Raw genomic sequence first — 17,454 nt, 5'->3', positions numbered from 1 at the left:
CCCCAAACCATCTCGATTGGGTTCAGGTCCGGTGACTGTGGAGGCCAGGTCATCTGGCGCAGCACCCCATCACGCTCTTTCATGGTAAAATAGCCCTTACACAGCCTGGAGGTGTGTTTGGGGTCATTGTCCTGTTAAAAAATAAATGATGGTCCAACTAAACACAAACCGGATGGAATAGCATGCCGCTGCAAGATGCTGTGGTAGCCATGCTGGTTCAGTATGCCTTCAATTTTGAATAAATCCCCAACAGTGTCACCAGCAAAGCACCCCCACACCATCACACCTCCTCCTCCATGCTTCACGGTGGTAACCAGGCATGTAGAGTCCATCCGTTCACCTTTTCTGCATCGCACAAAGACACGGTGGTTGGAACCAAAGATCTCAAATTTGGACTCATCAGACCAAAGCACAGATTTCCACTGGTCTAATGTCCAGGTTTCTGTGATGTAAAAAAATGAGACAAAGATAAATTATTTCAGAACTTTTTCCACCTTTAAAGGGAACCTGTCACCGGGATTTTGGGTATAGAGCTGAGGACATGGGTTGCTAGATGGCTGCTAGGACACCCGCAATACCCAGTCCCCATAGCTCTCTGTGCTTTTATTGTGTAAAAAAACCGATTTGATACATATGCAAATTAAAATAAAAGAGTCATATCTTACTTGTGTGACCAGAGAAGAGTCATATTTTCAAGCTCTGACTCATCTCAGGTTAATTTGCATATCTATCAAATCGTTATTTTTACACAATAAAAGCACACAGAGCTATGGGGACTGCATATTGCGGATGTGCTGGCGGCCATCTAGCAACCCATGTACTCAGCTCTATACCCCAAATCCTGGTGACAGGTTCTCTTTAATGTGGCCTATAAACTGTACAACTCAATTGAAAAACAAACTGAAATCTTTTAGGTGGAGGGAAGAAAAAATAAAAAAATAAAATAATATGGTTGCATAAGTGTGCACACCCTTAGGCCTCATGCACACAACAGTTTTTTTTCACGGTCCGCAAAAACGGGGTCCGTGGGTCCGTGATCCGTGACCGTTTTTTCGTCCGTGGGTCTTCCTTGATTTTTGGAGGATCCACGGACATGAAAAAAAAGTCGTTTTGGTGTCCGCCTGGCCGTGCGGAGCCAAACGGATCCGTCCTGAATTACAATGCAAGTCAATGGGGACGGTTCCGTTTGATGTTGACACAATATGGTGCCATTTCAAACGGATCCGTCCCCATTGACTTTCAATGTAAAGTCTGGAGTTCTTTTATACCATCGGATTGGAGTTTTCTCCAATCCGATGGTATATTTTAACTTGAAGCGTCCCCATCACCATGGGAACGCCTCTATGTTAGAATATACTGTTGGATATGAGCTACTTCGTGAACCTCAGATCCGACAGTATATTCTAACACAGAGGCGTTCCCATGGTGATGGGGACGCTTCAGGTTAGAATACACTACAAACTTTGTACAAGACTGCCCCCTGCTGCCTGGCAGCACTCGATCTCTTACAGGGGGATATGATAGCACAATTAACCCCTTCAGGTGCGGCACCTAAAGGGGTTAATTGTACTATCATATTCCCCTGTAAGAGATCAGGGCTGCCAGGCAGCAGGGGGCAGCCCCCCCCCCCTCCCCAGTTTGAATATCCCCCCTCCCTCCCTCTATTGTAATAAATCGTTGGTGGCACAGTGTGCGCCCACCATCGCCCCCCCCCTCCCTCCCTCTATTGTATTAAATCGTTGGTGGCACAGTGTGCGCCCACCATCGCCCCCCCTACCTCTATTGTATTAAATCGTTGGTGGCACAGTGTGCGCCCACCATCGCCCCCCCCCTACCTCTATAGCAGTAACATTGGTGGCAGTGTGCGGTCTCCCATTCCCCCCCCCCCCCCTCATCATTGGTGGCAGCGGAGTTCCGATCGGAGTCCCAGTTTAATCGCTGGGGCTCCGATCGGTAACCATGGCAACCAGGACGCTACTGCAGCCCTGGTTGCCATGGTTACTTAGCAATAGTACAATTGTAGAAGATTCATAGTTACTTGCTTGCTGCTGCGATGTCTGTGAACGGCCGGGAGCTCCTCCTACTGGTAAGTGAAAGGTCTGTGCGGCGCATTGCTAAAGAACTGTCACTTACCAGTAGGAGGAGCTCCCGGCCGTTCACAGACAGAATGGGAGACCGCACACTGCCACCAATGTTACTGCTATAGAGGGAGGGGGGGGCGATGGTGGTTGGCACACTGTGCCACCAACGATTTAATACAATAGAGGGAGGGAGGGGGGGCGACGGTGGGGGCACACTGTGCCACCAACGATTTATTACAATAGAGGGAGGGAGGGGGGGCGATGGTGGGGGCACACTGTGCCACCAACGATTTATTACAATAGAGGGAGGGAGGGGGGGCGATGGTGGGCGCACACTGTGCCACCAACGATATTCAAACTGGGGAGGGGGGGGGTCTGCCCCCTGCTGCCTGGCAGCCCTGATCTCTTACAGGGGAATATGATAGTACAATTAACCCCTTTAGGTGCCGCACCTGAAGGGGTTAATTGTGCTATCATATCCCCCTGTAAGAGATCGGGTGCTGCCAGGCAGCAGGGGGCAGTCTTGTACAAAGTTTGCAGTGTATTCTAACTAGAAGCGTCCCCATCACCATGGGAACGCTTCTGTGTTAGAATATACTGTCGGAAATGAGTTTTCACGAAGTGAAAACTTAGATCAGAAAAAGCTTTTATGCAGACGGATCTTCGGATCCGTCTGTATGAAAGCAACCTACGGCCACGGATCACGGACACGGATGCCAATCTTGTGTGCATCCGTGTTCTTTCACGGACCCATTGACTTGAATGGGTCCGTGAACCGTTGTCCGTAAAAAAAATAGGACAGGTCATATTTTTTTGACGGACAGGATACACGGATCACGGCCTCGGCTACAAAACGGTGCATTTTCCGATTTTTCCACGGACCCATTGAAAGTCAATGGGTCCGCGAAAAAAAACGGAAAACGGCACAACGGCCACGGATGCACACAACGGTCGTGTGCATGAGGCCTTAAACTAATACTTTGTTGAAGCACCTTTTGATTTTATTACAGCACTCAGTCTTTATGGGTATGAGTCTATCAGCATGGCAAATTTTGACTTGGCAAGATTTGCCCACTCTTTGCAAAATCACTCCAAATCTGTCAGATTGCGAGGGGATCTCCTGTGCACAGCCCTCTTCAGATCACCCCACAGAATTTCAATCAGATTCAGGTCTGGGCTCTGGTTGGGCCTTTCCAAAACTTTAATCTTTTGGATGTATGCTTTGGGTCGTTGTCATGCTGAAAGATAAAGTTCCTCTTCATGTTCAGCTTTCTAGCAGAAGCCTGAAGGTTTTGTGCCAATACTGACTGGTATTTGGAACTGTTCATAATTCCCTCTAGCTTAACCAAGTCCCCAGTTCCAGCTGAAGAAAAACAGCCCCAAAGCAAGATGCTGCCACCACCATGCTTCACTGTGGGTATATTGTTCTTTTGGTGATGTGCAGTGTTGTTTTTGCGCCAAACATATCTTTTGGAATTATGGCCAAAATGTTCAACCTTGGTTTCATCAGAACATAACACCTTTTCCCACATGCTTTTGGGAGACTTCAGATGTGTTTTTGCAAAATGTAACCTGGCTTGGATGTTTTTCTTCGTAAGAAAAGGCTTTAGTCTTACCACTCTTCCCCATAGCCGAGACATATGAAGAATACGGGAGATTGTTGTCACATGTACCACACAGCCAGAACTTGCCAGATATTCCTGCAGCTCCTTTAATGCTGCTGTAGGCCTCTTGGTCGCCTCCCAGACCAGTTGTCTTCTCGTCTTTTCATAAATTTTGGAGGGACGTCCAGTTCTTGGTAATGTCACTGTTGTGCCATATTTTCTCCACTCGTCTTCACTGTGTTCCATGGTATATCTGATCCCTTGGAAAGCCTTTTGTACTCTTCTCCTGACTGATACCTTTTAACAATGAGATCCCTCTGATGCTTTGGAAGCTCTCTGTGGACCATGGCTTTTGCGGTGGGATGCGACTAAGAAAATTTCAGGAAAGACCAACTAGAGCAGCTGAACTTTATTTGGGGTTAATCAGAGGCACTTTAAATGATGGCAGGTGTATGCTGACTCCTATTTAACATGATTTTGAATGTGATTGCTTTAGGCCTCATGCACACGACAGTATTTTTTCATGGCCCGCAAAAACAGGGTCCGTAGGTCCGTGATTCGTGACCGTTTTTTTGTCCGTGGGTCTTCCTTGATTTTTGGAGGATCCACGAACATGAAAAATGAAAAAAAAATCTAAGTCAAGTTTGCCATTGAAATGATAGGAAAAAACGGACACGGATCACGGACACGGATGACAATCTTGTGTGCATCAGTGATTTTTCACGGACCCATTGACTTGAATAGGTCCGTGAACCGTTGGCTGTGAAAAAAATAGGACAGGTCATATTTTTTTCACGGCCAGGAAACACGGATCACGGATGCGGCTGCCAAACGGTGCATTTTCCGATTTTTCCACGGACCCATTGAAAGTCAATGGGTCCGTGAAAAAAAATGGAAAACGGCACAACGGCCACGGATGCACACAACGGTCGTGTGCATGAGGCCTAATCCTGAACACAGCTACATCCCCAGTTATGCAACCACATTATTTAAGTTTTCTTCCCTCCACCTAAAAGATTTCAGTTTGTTTTTCAATTGAGTTGTACAGTTTATAGGTCACATTAAAGGTGGAAAAAGATCTGAAATGATTTATCTTTGTCTCATTTTTTTACATCACAGAAACCTGACATTTTGACAGGGGTGGGTAGATTTTTAATATCCAGTGTGTGTGTGTGTGTATATATATATATATATAATTGTATATTAATATCTGAGCAAAAATTCATACCATGTGGATGTACTGTATTTTAAGAGGTTCTGCAGTTTACTCTGGATAGATCATCAGCATCTGATCGGCGGGGGTCCGACACCCGGGACCCCTGCCGATCAGCTGTTTGTGAAGGCAGCGGCGCTGGCAGTAGTGCCGCGGCCTTCTCTCTGTTTACTGCAGGCCCAGTGACATCACGACTAGTATCAATGGCCTGGGCGGGGCTAAGCTCTGTTTACTTGAATGGAGCTTAGCCCCGCCCAGGCCAGTTGATGCTAGTCGTGATGTCACTGGGTCAGCGGTAAACAGTGAGAAGGCCGCGGTGCTGTTGGAGCGCCGCTGCCTTCTCAAACAGCTGATCGGCAGGGGTCCCGGGTGTTGGACCTCCACTGATCAGATGCTGATGATATATCCAGAGGATAGATCATCAATTAAAACTAACTGCAGAACCCATTTAATGTCACTGATATTTCGGATGGGCAAACGTTATACAGGAGATGTAGCGCAGGCAATGTCGTTGCCCTTTAATGTAAAAATCCATTACTATCAAAATGGCGGATAAAGGTGGCGCAGTGGTTGTGATGGACACAGATTACTAAGATGTTATCAGCGCCTGATATGTATACAATATTATCAGGTAATCCCACGGGCAGAATACTGAAATGTATGTCACCGTTACTTACTGATGGCCTTAGACCCGGAGTTATTGATCAGAAACTGAGTGAATATATGACCGTAAATGAAATGTCACAGCTGTCATTTACGGGCTTCCAAAGGTTGGACAGCCTTTTGCAGGCCCTGGTTTGCAGAGTACCAGGGTATCTTAAAGACACTAAAGAGGTTTTATGCAATCTGCATAAAAAAAATCTGGCATAAGGAGGATTGGTGGTTAAGTTGTGATGTCGCAGTGCTATATCCTTCGTTACCACACGTTTTCATTATGCAGGTCCTTAAATACCATCAGGAGCAACATAGTTCCTATACAGCAGACCTCACAGAGTTTATGTTAGAAGTTAGGGTGGGTTCACACTAGCGTTAGGGAGGGATTCTGTTATGGCTTTCCGCTATAACATGGTTATAACGGAAAATAACGGAATGCCCAGACAGAATGCAAAACAGAAGCCTTTAAAAGGCATTCCGTTTGCTTCAGTCCTAATAAAAGTCTATGGGAAAGCATAATGGATCCGTCTGGGTCCAGTTATGCAAGACGGAAAACAAAGTCCTGTCGACAGGACTTTGTTTTCCGTCTTGCATAACGGGACCAAGGCGGATCCGTTTTGATTCCCAAAGACTTCTATTAGGACGGAAAGCAAATGGAATGCCTTTTAAAGGCTTCTTTTTTTGCATTCCGTCATAATACGTCTATGGGCAGAAGAACGGATCCGTCCTTCTGTCTTATGGATTCCGTTATAACCCACCCTTACTGATTTTTTTTAAAATAACATTTGTTTTTACTTTTCAATCAAGTATATTACCTGCAAAACACAGGTGTACCTATGGATGCCAAATACTCACCTTCTTTGGCAAACTTAGGCTACTTTCACACAAGCGTTTTTGCTGGATCCGGCAGGGCTCAGCAAAAACGCTTCAGTTACTGATTATACAACCGTCTGCATCTGTTATGAACGGATCCGGTTGCATTATCTGTAAGGCTACTTTCACACTAGCGTTCGATCGGATCCGTTCTGAACGGATCCGATCATAATAATGCAGACGGAGGCTCCGTTCAGAACGGATCCGTCTGCATTATTTTTAGCATATAACAGCTAAGTGTGAAAATAGCCTCGTACGGATCCGTCCAGACTTTCAATGTAAAGTCAATGGGGGACGGATCCGCCTGAAGATTGAGCCATATTGTGGCATCTTCAAACAGATCCGTCCCCATTGACTTACATTGTAAGTCTGGACAGATCCGCACGGATCCGCACGCCTCCGCACGGCCAGGCGGACACCCGAACGCTGCAAGCAGCGTTCAGCTGTCCGCCTGTCCGTGCGGAGGCGAGCGGAGCGGAGGCTGAACGCCGCCAGACTGATGCAGTCTGAGCGGATCCGCTCCATTCAGACTGCATCAGGGCTGGACGGCTGCGTTCGGGTCCGCTCGTGAGCCCCTTCAAACGGAGCTCATGAGCGGACCGACGAACGCTAGTGTGAAAGTAGCCTAACATAGCCAAGACGGATCTGTCATGAACTCCATGTCAATGGGGGGGACGGATCCATTTTCTATTGTGTCAGAGAAAATGGACCCGTCCCTATTGACTTGCATTGTGGGTCATGACGGATCCGTCTTGCCCCGCATCTCAGGATGTAAAGCAAACCGCAACATGCTGCGCTTTGCTCTCCGATGTGAGAACAGAACGGAATGCATTTTGGAGCATTTTGTTCTGTTCAGTTATGTTTTGTCCCCATTGACAATGAATAGGGACAAAACGGAAGCGTTTTTTTCCATCGATGACCTGCTGTTAATCTGGCGGAGGATGTTTCTGATGTACCATTTTTTATCGAATACCTGAATAAGGCCTCTTTCACACGACTGTTTTTTTTTTTCCGTTTGCGGGCGTTTTTTTGCGTTTGGTATAAGGTACCATTCATTTCAATGGTTCCGCAAAAAAAAAAACAGAATGTACTCCGTATGCATTCCGTTTTCGTTTTTCAGTTTTTCCGTTCCATTGAAAGATGGAAACATGTCCTATTGCCCGAAAATCATGTTCCATGGCTCCATTCAAGTCGATGGGTCCGCAAAAAAAGAAATAAATGGAACACATACGGAATGTACTCCGTATGTCTTCCGTATCTGTTCAGTTTTTGCGAAACCATCCATTGAAAATTATTTCTATGAAATTACTGTAGCTTCCATATGGAAAAACGGAATGGAAACGGAAACAAAAAACTAAACAACGGATCTGGGAATAAATGGCCGCAAAACACTGAAAAAGACATACGGTCGTGTGAAAGAGGCCTAATTATGAGAGTTTCATTTAAAATTCACCTATATGGTCAACAAAAATTAGATCACTTTTTTAGATTTGAAATGATATGGAGTAACAGATCAGGTTATCATGACCTCCACAGTCAGAAAACCAGTCTCGGGTAACATCCTTTTGCATGCAAAAACATCCCCTCCCAAACACACACTAAAAGCCATCCCGATAGGAGAACTAACGAGGGCAAAGTGCAAGTGTAATACAGAGTCCTGACGTTCACACGAGCCATGACACGGGTCAGCAAAAGCGAGCGCTCCGGCTCCTATGAGCCAAAGTTATTACTTTGCCAAGTCTCGTGAGACTTCCAATAATAACTTTATAAATCAATTTCTACTGTAAAAAAATCATTTTCCGAACTTGGAACCAAACCCGAGTTCGTGAAATGTTTTTTTACAGTAGAAATTGATTTATAAAGTTATTAAGCGAAGACTCACAAGACTTCCCAAAGTAATAACTGCGGCTTATAGGAGCCAATACATTCTAATACTGTACAGAGCACTCGCTCCGTACAGTATTCAAGTATTATGCGAATCGACTTCGGATGTTTCAACCAAAGTTGATTCGCTCATCCCTAATTAAGACAGGTCGAAACGCGTCAGTTCTTATGTACAGGAGCGACCTTTGTACATGTTTTTAATGGAAGAAATTAATATTTTTTTTATTTTATTCGCTGGATCCTACGTCTGTTTCTGTCATATTCGAATGCAATGCCATTACTTACCCTTCTATGCACTGGGTAAGAAATGTTCAAGCAGTACGATTCTGTCATTATGCTGGTACACTTCAGAAAATGTCTATTCCCTTTTAGTTGCTATGGCGAAAACGTTCTGTTCTCAGTTATTGATATAACCTACATGTCCTGCAGTTTCTTATCACGATGCAAGATGTTGCCTATGTTGATCTAATTACAAAGATGAAAGCTCAGTAGCCTAGCAACCTCTGCTATTGCATGCTTCAGAGGTTTTACAATGGACTCCATGTAGTAGCTGGGTTTGGGGTGGCCCCAACTCTACTCTGGGTCCCCCGAACACTGTCGAGGTGTTACCACGTGTTGCTGCTCTCCGGAAGGGATGGTTAGGTCGTGGTGCACCCCAAAGGGAAGTAAGTAGTGTTGATCGAGCACCAAAGTGCTCGATGCTCGGGTGCTCGAGTAGAACACTTTGGGATGCTCGGGGGCTCTACAGAGCAGGATGGAAGTCAATGGGAGAACCAGAGAATTAAAGGGTTTCTGTCATCAGAAATGTAGCTGGCTGACATTAGTGATGTGCTAATGTCAGCAGAACATAACTGTATGACTTATAGCTCGCTGCCTGCCGCCGTTCGCGCTAAATAATGACTTTATAATATGCAAATGAGCCTCTAGGTGTTAGTGGGGCGTTGCTGCAGCACCTAGAGGCTCCGTCCTCTCACCGTTTGTCACGCCCTTGTAAAGATGATTGACATCCTCGGTCTCCTCCGTTCCCCGCAAATCCCGCGCCGTCCATTTTGGTGTTAGGCGCAGTGAGTGAAAGACTGCAGCAGGCGAGCGTCCTTCACTCACTGCGCCTAATACTAAAATGGATCAGGTGCGGGATTTGCGGGGCACGGAGGAGACCGAGGATGTCAAACGGTGAGAGGACGGAGCCTCTAGGTGCTGCAGCAACGCCCCACTAGCACCTAGAGGCTCATTTGCATATTATAAAAGTAATTATTTCGCGCAAACGGCGGCAGGCAGCGAGATATAAGTCATACATATTTGTTCTGCTGACATTAGCACATCGCTAATGTCAGCCAGCTAGATAACGATTTATGTGATGACAGAAACCCTTTAAACCAGGCACCCCCTGCTCTGAAGAGGGAGGGTGTCTGGCTCACAGGAAAAGGTCAGAAATTGATGGAAATGCCACTGGAAAAGCATGGGGAGGATGTCTGGATGCATCTTGGACTCCCAGGTCGCTGCTGGGAACGATGTTGTCCGAGTAGTACGCCACTTTTACAGACTGACAATAATACGCACAAAACTAAAGATAAAATCGATTTTAGAGGAAAAATTGTTAGGAAACATTCTTTCCTGTATATTTACTTGTATATAAAGTACAAGTGCTGCCAAAAATTACAAGGAAGAGGCACTCCGATACAACCTATATATCACATAAAGGAGGGCCTCATTCACATTGTGGTACAATAGTTCAGGTAGTAGGACTCCTACACTCATAAAGCCTATGCACTAAGTGAAAGGTCTGCCAAATATTACAAGGAACCGGCGCTCGAATACACTCTTTATTACACATAAAGGAGGGCCTCATACACACCCTTGAAAAATTATGATTGATGGCCTGCTGGTGACCCTCAAAAACATTAGGGACAAGGGCCTGCTGCTGATCTGACCATCTAAAACATTAGGGGCGAGGGTCTGCTGCTGAGCTGACCCTCTAAAACATTAGGGGTGAGGGTCTGCTGCTGAGCTGACCCTCTAAAATATTAAGGGGCGAGTGTCTGCTGCTGATCTGACCATCTAAAACAGGGGCGAGGGCCTGCTGGTGACCCTCTAAAACATTAGGGGCGAGTGCCTGCTGCTGATCTGACTATCTAAAACATTAGGGGCGATTGCCTGCTGCTGATCTGACTATCTAAAACATTAGGGGTGAGGGTCTGCTGCTGATCTGACCATCTAAAACATTAGGAGCGAGGGCAGCCTAATAAGCATGTTGATATGATGGAGGAGGACGAGAAAAGGAAGATTGAACTATATACCCTTTTTTGTGGTGAAAGATTTGCATGGGAATACTGTGTATTCAATACACCATAAAAGCCACATTTAAAGTGTCTTTATGTCGCTTTCCTCTGGTGGAGTAGAGAAGTCAGGGGCAATCCAGGCCTTGTTCATTTTTATAAGAGTCAACCTGTCAGCATTTTCCGTTGACAGGCAGATGCCCTTATCAGTTATTATGCCCCCAGCAGCACTAAATACCCGCTCTGACAAAACGCTGGCGGCAGGGCAGGCCAGCACCTCCGAGGCGTAAAGCGCCAGTTCGTGCCAATAGTTGTAAGGCACAGAGGGTTCGCTGACGCAGTCTGCTACATACTACTTCACCATCTTCCACAACTTTTCCCTCCTTGTGACACTAGGCCGCGCATCAGGGTGAGGTTGCTGGCGGGGTGTCATGAAACTGTAACAGGCCTTGGAGAGTGTTGCCCTGCCTCTGTTGGAACTGATGTGTGTTCCCCTCGTCTCCCCTCCTCGGTTGCCCAAGGAACTACGTACTCTGCCGCCAGCGTTGTCAGCTGGGAATTTTTGGAGCAATTTTTCCACAAGGACCTTCTGGTATTGCACCATTTTGCTAGTCTTCTCCACCACAGGAATGAGAGATGCAAAGTTCTCTTTGTAGCGGCCGTCGAGAAAGGTGAACAACCAGTAATCGGTGTTGGCCAAAATGCGTATAATGCGAGGGTCTCGGGAAAGCCAGCATAACATAAAGTCAGCCATGTGTGCCAGAGTCCCAACAGACAAGACTTTGCTGTCCTCATCAGGAGGATGACTCTCAATCTCCTCATCCTCTTCGGCCCATCCACACTAAACAGATGGAATAAACCTGCTATGGGTACTCCCCTCTGTAGCGGAGGCAACAGTCTCCTGCTCCTCCTCCAATTCGCGCTGAGAAGACGAACTGAGGGTGGTCTGGCTATCACCCTGTGTACTGTTTTTCCCCATTTCCACCTCTTCCACATGCAAAGCGTCAGCCTTCATTGTGAGCAGCGCACCATCTGTGTTGATTCCTCAAAGTTGCGTAAAACCTCACAAAGGTCAGACATGCATGCCTACTTGTTGCTTCTGAAGAGCGGAAGCTGACTGGAAAGGCGAGGACCATGTTTCAGTTGGTATTCCACTACTGCCCTCTGCTGCTCACAAAGCCTGGCCAACATGTGGAACATGGAGTTCCAGCACGTGCTTGTGTCGCACAATAGTCGGTGAGCTGGCAATTGCAAGACCGGCGGCAGCTGTAGATGACTTTTGGAAATGGGCACACACGCGGTGCACCTTCACCAGTAGCTCAGGCAAATTGGGGTAGGTTTTGAGAAACTGCTGAACAACTAAGTTGAACACGTGGGCTAGGCATGGTATGTGTGAGCTTGCCGAGCTCCAAAGCCACCACCAAGTTACGACCATTATCAGACACAATCATGCCTGGTTGTAGGTTGAGTGGCGAGAGCCACAGCTCAGTCTGATCCCTTGTACCCTGCCACAGCTCTGCGGCGGTGTGCTGTTTGTCACCTAAGCAAATTAGTTTCAGCACGGCCTGTTGCCGCTTCCCCACTGCAGTGCTACACTGCTTCCAGCTACTGACTGATGGCTGACTGGTAATGCAAGATGAGAATTCAGAGGTGGAAGTGGAGGAGAAGGTGGAGGAGAAGGGGGGGTTGCAGCCACTAATGTAGGTGGTGGCAGAAATCCTGATGGAAGTAGGGCCCGCAATCCTGCACCTGTGCCATCCCAGGGTACGACTCACTCCCGGCCTCCCCAATGTTCACCCAGTGTGCCGTCAGGAAAATGTAGCGTCCCTGGCCAAAAGCACTTGTCCATGTGTCAGTCGTTAAGTGGACCTTCCCAATAACTGCGTTGGTCAGGGCACGGGTGATGTTATGGGACACATGCTGGTGTAAGGCGGGAACGGCACACCGGTAAAAATAGTGGCGACTGGGGACTGAGTAACGAGGGACGTCTGCCACCATCAGGCTGTCCACAAGCCCAAATGGCAACATTTCCAGGGCCAGCAATTTGGAAAGGTGTGCATTTAGTGCTATGGCCTGTGGGTGGGTGGCTGGGTATTTGCGCTTTCGCTCAAAGGCCTGGGGTATGGACATCTGTATGCTGCGCTGGGACACATAAGTGGATGTGGTAGCTGATGGTGCTTGTGAAGGTCCAGGAGCAGGGCGGGAGGCATCTGGGCCTGCGTTTTGGACAGGGGATTGGCCAGCACGTTACAGAGGGGAAGAGGAGGCAGTGGTGTGACCCGCAGACACTGATTGTGGACCCAGGCATTCGGCCCACCTATTAGGGTACTTTGATGCCATGTGGTGGATCATGCTGGTGGTGGTGAGGTTGCTAGTGTTCACACCCCTGCTCATTTTGGTACGGCACAGGTTGCAAATGACAATTCTTTTATCGTCCGCACTTTCCTCAAAAAAGCATCAGACTGTGGAACACTTACCCTTTGGCAAGGGAGATTGCTGCAAGGGGGTGCTCTGGGGAACAGTTGCGGGCCTGTTTGGTGTGGCCCGCCTTCTCCCTTTTGCCACCCCACTGCCCCTTCCAGCCTGTTGCAGTGCTGCGGATCCCTCCCCCTCTTTACTGCTGTCCTCGCTTGGCTTGCCACCTTCCCAGGTTGGGTCAGTGATTTCATCGTCCACCACCTCTTTTAATTCCTCACTCTGGTCATCCTCCTGACTTGTTCACCTAACAAGAACCTCCCTTATGTCTCATCCTCAACCTCTTGAGACACTAATTGCCTTTGACTTGTTGGCAACTCTGTCTCATCATCATCATCCACCTTGTGAAACACTAATTGCCGTTCCCCACCCTCATCTTCTTCTGACTGTGGATGCTCAAGAGTTTGGGAATCCGTTCACAAGATCTACTCATGTCCCTCTTCAAGCGGGATTGGGGAGAGGCCCAAATTAAGGAATGGCGCTGAAAAGAGCTCCTCGGAATATCTGTGTGTGGGATCACTTGTTTGCCAAGACTCTTCATGGTGGGAGGAAGGAAGATCAGGGTGAGGATTATGTTGACCATACTCTTGGCTACTGACACTGGACTTTGTGGAAGACAGGGTGGTGCTTAACTGACTGGAAGCATTATCTGCTGCAACCCAACCGACCACCTCGTCGCACTGGTGTGAGTTCGAGAGTGGTGTCCTGTGCCGCCCTGCAAACTGGGACATGAAGCTAGGTATCGTGGATGAGTGTGTTTCTTGTCCTCTGGCAGCAGGCACAGTTTCGCCACGCCCTCTGCGTGCAGCATCAGCAGCAGCAGCAACTTCCCTGTCCCTTACTGCTCACCTTGAGCATATTAAATGGTATATGTGCTTGCAAGTATGTCACACGTACATGCTCGCCCAACACTAGAAATAAGTCCAGAGACTCAGGGTCTGCAGTAACCAGGGTGCTTCTTTATTGGAGGAATTCAGGTGCAAGATAATATAGGGGAGGCAGATAACTGGCTTCTCCAGTCTCCTCCCTGGCAGAAGAAGGGTTTGATACTGATGAAAGGCCTGAGCTAGCGGTCCCTTTCGCTCTCTCTCTACAGAATGCTAGAGAAGTTTTAACTTTGCATAGGGGAAATAGGCAAATGTCCCAAAATGTCAAAGTACTCCCTGCTGCAGGGCACTACACCCACGGTCCGTGGAAAACCACTGATGTGTGGCAACATTAAAGTCTATAGATACATGAGCGGTTCATGGAGAAGGTGGACAGCACACGTCTGCAATCAACCAACGTGTGGAAAGAGACCCTTAGGCTGGTTTTACACATGTACTAAAACACACAATTATTTGGAAAAAATAAAAAATAAACACAAAAATGCTATAAAAACATAACAACAAACACATGTAAGGTTTAAAAAAAATTGGTGTAGAAAATTGGATTAAAAAAAGTGCCCAAAAGGTTTTGTGAAGAAAACCTTTATAAACAGCTTTGATAATAGATGCCCCGTCTTCCTGGTACATTATTATCTTCATATTGTGACATCATAGAAATTATTTTCGAAAAGAGTTGCTTAGGCCATGTTTCACCACCAGGAACCCTTCACTCATGTCTTGTTAACATTTGGCTCTGCAGGTTACGCAATGAGAAATACATCGTCTCACACAAGCCTCTGGATCATGGTGGACCCAATGCATTTCACAAGCTTCGCTACTTTGACCTGGAAAGTAATTCTGAGACTTTTGAAAAGCCGGATATGTCTGTAGCTGGTACTGACCCATTTCACAGCTATGGAACTTCCTGAGATGTGACCACCGGCAGAAACAAAACCACACCATCTTTATTTTAAACCTGCCCCTGTATACAGCGCTGCCAAGTTCATAGTGGGTCCAAGGATTACAGAGAATTCACACAGGAAATGTCTTCACTTTGAGTTGTTCAGAAGCGATCAGTGCACACCTCTTCCAAGCATGCCTGTCTAAATAAGTATGTCTGAATTTGTGAAGTCTGACCCCAAAAACACAGGCATACTTATGTATGTCTGTGGAGTTGCAGCCTTAGACCTAAGGGTGTATTCACATGGAGTGGTAATGCTGCACCATTGTGACTAATCTACAGGTAAAAACATGTTTTTTTTTTTTTTTTTTTTAACTACAAACACATAAGGAGGCAGTGGTGCAACATGGGGCCATTACCACAATGTTACTGCAGTGACGCTCTGTGCCACCATTGCTGGCCTAGGGGAATAATGTTTAAAGGGTTTATTCTTGAAAAAGATAATGATGACTTATCCTCAGGATAGGTCATCACTATCACATCAGCGGGGGTCCAAGTACCGTCACCCTGATCATCCGTTTCGAGGAGCCGCTCTGCTTACCGAAGCTCTGGTGAACGATGCAGGCTCCCAGCAGCTATCCAAGCACAGCGCCATACATTGTATAGTGGCAGTGCTTGGTATTGCAGCTCAGCCCCATTGACTTGAATGGGGCTGAGCTGCAACTAGGCCATGTGACCGATGTACCGTGATGTCACTGGCCTAGGAAGAGGCTTAGGCGCTACAGCTGATCGGCTGGGAACCGGGTGTCGCACCCTCGCAGTTCTGATACTGATGACCTATCCCGAATAACCCCTTTAAAGCAATAGTAATATAAATATTTCTAGATTCTTTCTGACATAATGGATTGTTATGTATAATATGTGTGTTGCTGTTGTGCTTGTAGTAAATTATTTGAACACAAAATTGAATAAAACTGGAATCTGAAAATAAAAAAAAAATACTAAATTGAGGTGATAAATGTATGGTCTCTGGGAGTCCAACTGGCGGGACCAACACCAACCACCAGAAAAGAGGTGCCTTAGTCCACTGTGTGGGCGGCGCAGTAGTGTGCATGCGTGTCCACCACTCCATTCACTTGTACTTGTCAGTCCCATAGACAGAGCGGTGGTCACACATGGGCACTACCGCTTCCTTCACGTGGGACTCAGTTTCTCTGGATCGGCAGGGGTGCCTGTGCATAAGCGAACCCCTTTTTATATATATATATATATATATATATATATATATATATAAAAAAGCAACACATATAATGAGGGTGATGTATCAACAGTGTGTCTCTGACAAATGAGAGCTGGGATGTGAATGACTACTATGAGCGACTGCTTCACCTTTTCCTTGCACCAGTTTTGGTAGACTTAGGCCCTAATAGAAAAACTGGCCCTGTTGCCAATGGCAACCAATCACTAATAACAATTTTTTTTTTATACAAAAGTGGAAGTTGAGTGCTGATCGGTTGCTATGACAAATAAATAAAAGCTGCTCTGATTGGTTGCTATGGGTAAGGCCTCATGCACATGACAGTATTTTTTTACGGTCCGCAAAACGGGGTTCCGTGATCAGTGTCAGTTTTTGTTTCCATGTGTCTTCCTTGATTTTTGGAGGATCACTAAACTTGAAGGAAAGTGGGGGGAAAAAAAAATTAAAATAAAAATTAAAAATAAAAAAAAATCTACGGTAAGTCAAGTTTGCCTTGTAAATTATAGAAAAAAAAAAAAAACGGACATGGATGACAATCTTGTGTGCATCCGTGTTTTTTCACGGACCCGTTGACTTGAATAGGTCCTATTTTTTTCACGGACTGGAAACACGGATCACGGACACGGATGACAAACTGTGCATTTTCCAAATTTTCCACGGACCCATTAAAAGTCAATGGGTCCGCAGAAAATCACAGATAACAGAACAACGGACACTGAACACAACAACGGTCGTGTGCATGAGGCCTAACAGACATTTTAGACGGTTTTAGGTCTCTCCCTCTTTTACACTTCACTGTGTGCTGCCCCCTCCATGTGCCGGGTCATAAACCTACTTCCATCTGAAGTATACATTGTGCATTCTACGGTACTAGCAAAGTAAAAATCTGCAGGGAGTGCACGTTAGAGCCAAAGTGTGTCAATTTATGCTGTAGATTTCCACCCGCAACACAGAGGGTGAAATTCAACATGGAAAGCCTGCCCTGTGTCAGCAGGGGGGTAACTACCATAGCGGCCGACCATGAGACTGCTATGGGGCCCAGTCCTAGTTGGGATTATCTCCTCTTCTACTGGAGGTGAACACTTGGTCAGGACTCTACCCCCTAAAATGAACAACTTTTAGCAAATTAAGCAGGGGAAAAATTATCCAAGGGTCATTGAAAAGGGTTCAGGCAGAAACCCTTCTGTCCTGTGTGGGGGGCCTGGTTTGATCCTTGCTATGGGGCCCTTACTTCTCTATGTACGCCATTGGCTATCAGGATTGATATGGAGCTACTTTGTCTAATAATACAACACTAATCCATTGCTAAAGACACGTGATCGGTAAATCCATAGCTATAAAACCAGTAACCTACTATCTACAGACTGTT

At 46.5% G+C, this 17,454-nt stretch overlaps 1 protein-coding gene across 1 annotated transcript in view; it reads left to right on the top strand.

Annotated features, from left to right (window-relative positions):
• The window catches only part of LOC122932848 (WD repeat-containing protein 49-like), a 190,342-nt gene extending 174,680 nt beyond the window's left edge, over positions 1–15,662 (top strand). The window contains exon 30 of the mRNA XM_044287488.1: positions 14,687–15,662. Coding sequence (XP_044143423.1) covers positions 14,687–14,855 — 169 coding nt within the window. The 3' untranslated portion in view covers positions 14,856–15,662. The remainder of the gene's footprint in view (positions 1–14,686) is intronic.
• The last annotated feature ends 1,792 nt before the right edge of the window (positions 15,663–17,454 follow it).

The sequence above is a fragment of the Bufo gargarizans genome, chromosome 3, assembly GCF_014858855.1.
Source record: "Bufo gargarizans isolate SCDJY-AF-19 chromosome 3, ASM1485885v1, whole genome shotgun sequence".
Classification (NCBI taxonomy): domain Eukaryota; kingdom Metazoa; phylum Chordata; class Amphibia; order Anura; family Bufonidae; genus Bufo; species Bufo gargarizans.
This window is presented reverse-complemented; position numbering and strand designations above follow the sequence as displayed.